Below are 2,455 nucleotides of genomic sequence, written 5' to 3' on the forward strand. Positions count from 1 at the left end.
GCTACTGCGCCAATACGCAAGGAATCCATAGCCAGAAAGAAATCATCCAAAGGATCGAAGGGATCATCATCATCTGCAGATCAAGAACCCCTTCTTAGGGACACTACCCAACTGTTCTCCTTGAACCCCCTTGACTACGACGATTCAATCAGGATAATGATTGAGTTCCTTGCACATCATCCTCTCTCCAACCCACTTACCAAAATCCCTGATCCTCCACTCCATCTTTCTCATATTCACCGTGCATTCAATAGCATCAAACTTGAAGATGATGTTCTGTTAAACTTCCTTCTCGATGATCTCCCCATTCCCGTCTACAAAGCAACTTTTCACAGAGCCATTGGAATTTCACCAAATGCTCCTGGTTTCAAAGTGTTGGAACCAACTGCAGAAGAGTTCCATACGTTTCTCAATTTCAAGTGGTACACTCAAGATTATAGAGAAAAAGACTTCAAGAAAACTGCAGTTTCAGGACTCTGGACTGTTCTTATGCATTTGATCATCCGTGAGCTATTGGGAAAGCACGGCGGCGCTGATACTCTTAGCAAAGACTGGCTAAATGTGGTATTCAGTATTTACTCCGGACGTAATAGCGTTGTGGACCTTCCGGAAGTATTATGGAAAGACTTCTGCAGGTTTTCTATCAAGAGGAAACCAAACAAAATTTCGAGCCCTTACAATTGAGCAGATCTTCAAGAAACTTAAAATCCCCATTCCAGTGAGCACCATTTCTCCGGAGCTATGTGTATTTTTCAAACTCATTAAGGCTTACAGAATTTCGGACCAATCATATTTTGGTCCGGTCAGATGACTTCCGGACAATATGTTGGCCCTCATTCCTTCCGGATCCCCTTTTTTGAAACATCACATTGAGACCTCGGTTGTGTTCGACCCAACACAGCCTGCCCCAGTCTCGATTGAGCCTACTCCGGAAGAGGCCATTCCCACTGAGTCTGGACCCAAAGTTAAACAACCATCCAAACGAAAGGCTTCACCTTCCAAGCCTAAAGCCAAAAAGAAACCCAAAGTCAGTGCTCCCTCTCAACAGGAGGGCACCCATGACATTCCGACTGATTCTGGTCGTCCACTCACCCCTCCTGCCCACTCATCTGAGGTACCCCTTAATGTTTCATCATCACAAGCACACACTCATGGGGAGTCTAAACATATTCCACCATCACCCTCCCAAAAGGGTGATGTCGGTGTTGAACAAAGTTCCTTGCACCCCCCTGGAACACACCCATGTGTCACTTTTGATATTCCTATTATCTCTTCCACACGCACACACTCCGGAACCGTTGTTCCGGAACCCAATCATCCGGAAGGAGGAGCAGTCTCTCCAACTTCCGATTCCACAACTGGTCTGATACCCAGAAGGCGTACAGGACAACCAAGTTCTAATGATCCTTTGTGGAAAGATTATGTGAACAGGGCTGCATCAAGACGTCCCGACCTGACTCGTGCTCAAGTTGAATAAACTCTTATATCCATGAGGAACCGGGCTAGCCAAAGCAATATGCCATATGTCCATCCCTCTGACGATGACGCAATCAAAGAACTCACGATGGAACTACCCCTAATTAGCACTCATCAAAGCATCTTCCATATTGATCCGGAAGAAGAAATCTCAGAAGAAGTCATGTTGGAAGGAGAAGCAACAACAGTTCCGGATGCTCATCTCATGAGCTCCATCCACTATCAATCCAAGGCATCCATATCCAAGTCTGCCTTTGACTTCGGATCCTCCTCCACTACCACTCCGGATGATGGCTCCCACTCAAATCTTCAAGAAGATGATGATGCTGCCAAACCGAATCCCCTCTTCAATCCGGATGCTCAACAACCTCCTCCGCAACATTCGGATTCTGATTCCAAATCCTCCGCTGGTGACCTTGTTGACCCTTTTGCCTTACTAGAGATCCGCAACAATGTCTCAGACACTATGACTAAAGTGTCATCTATAGAGACATCCATAACAGAACTGAATTCGAAACTAGATCAAAAAGTCTCTGGAATTGATTCAAAACTTGATGCCATTCTTTAGTCTCTCTCCACTCAGTCCGGTTCATCAGTAGCAGAGAGAGAAGCCCAACCTCACCAACTCATTTCCGTCTTGCTGAAGCAAACTATTCAGCAACTTGATTCCAAATATGATGCTCTTGTCGACAATTATCTAAACACCATCTCCTCCATGCTCAAGGTTCATGACGATCTTGTGTCTGCTACCAACGACCTAATCAAACAGACTCATGTTCGTCATGATAAACAAATTCAATGGTTAGAGAAGGAGATCCAGAAAAAGGATGACATGAATATGATCATTCAACAAGTCCTGATCAAGCTCCTGCGCTCAACTTAGAACGTTGTGGATGTTCTGAACATGAAATTTGATGAGATGATTGCAATTCTCAGCAGCACATTCAAGCATCTCTCCGAACAAGTTCCAACTTTGAAG

The 2,455-nt window shown here is 44.9% G+C and overlaps 1 protein-coding gene across 1 annotated transcript; it reads left to right on the top strand.

Annotated features, from left to right (window-relative positions):
* The first annotated feature begins 823 nt into the window (after window positions 1–823).
* LOC111908403 (vegetative cell wall protein gp1-like) lies at window positions 824–1,477 on the top strand. The gene has a single exon (XM_023904235.1). The coding sequence runs from the start codon at window positions 824–826 to the stop codon at window positions 1,475–1,477; it is 654 nt and encodes a 217-aa protein (XP_023760003.1).
* The last annotated feature ends 978 nt before the right edge of the window (window positions 1,478–2,455 follow it).

Source organism: Lactuca sativa, chromosome 5, assembly GCF_002870075.4.
Source record: "Lactuca sativa cultivar Salinas chromosome 5, Lsat_Salinas_v11, whole genome shotgun sequence".
Classification (NCBI taxonomy): Eukaryota; Viridiplantae; Streptophyta; class Magnoliopsida; order Asterales; family Asteraceae; genus Lactuca; species Lactuca sativa.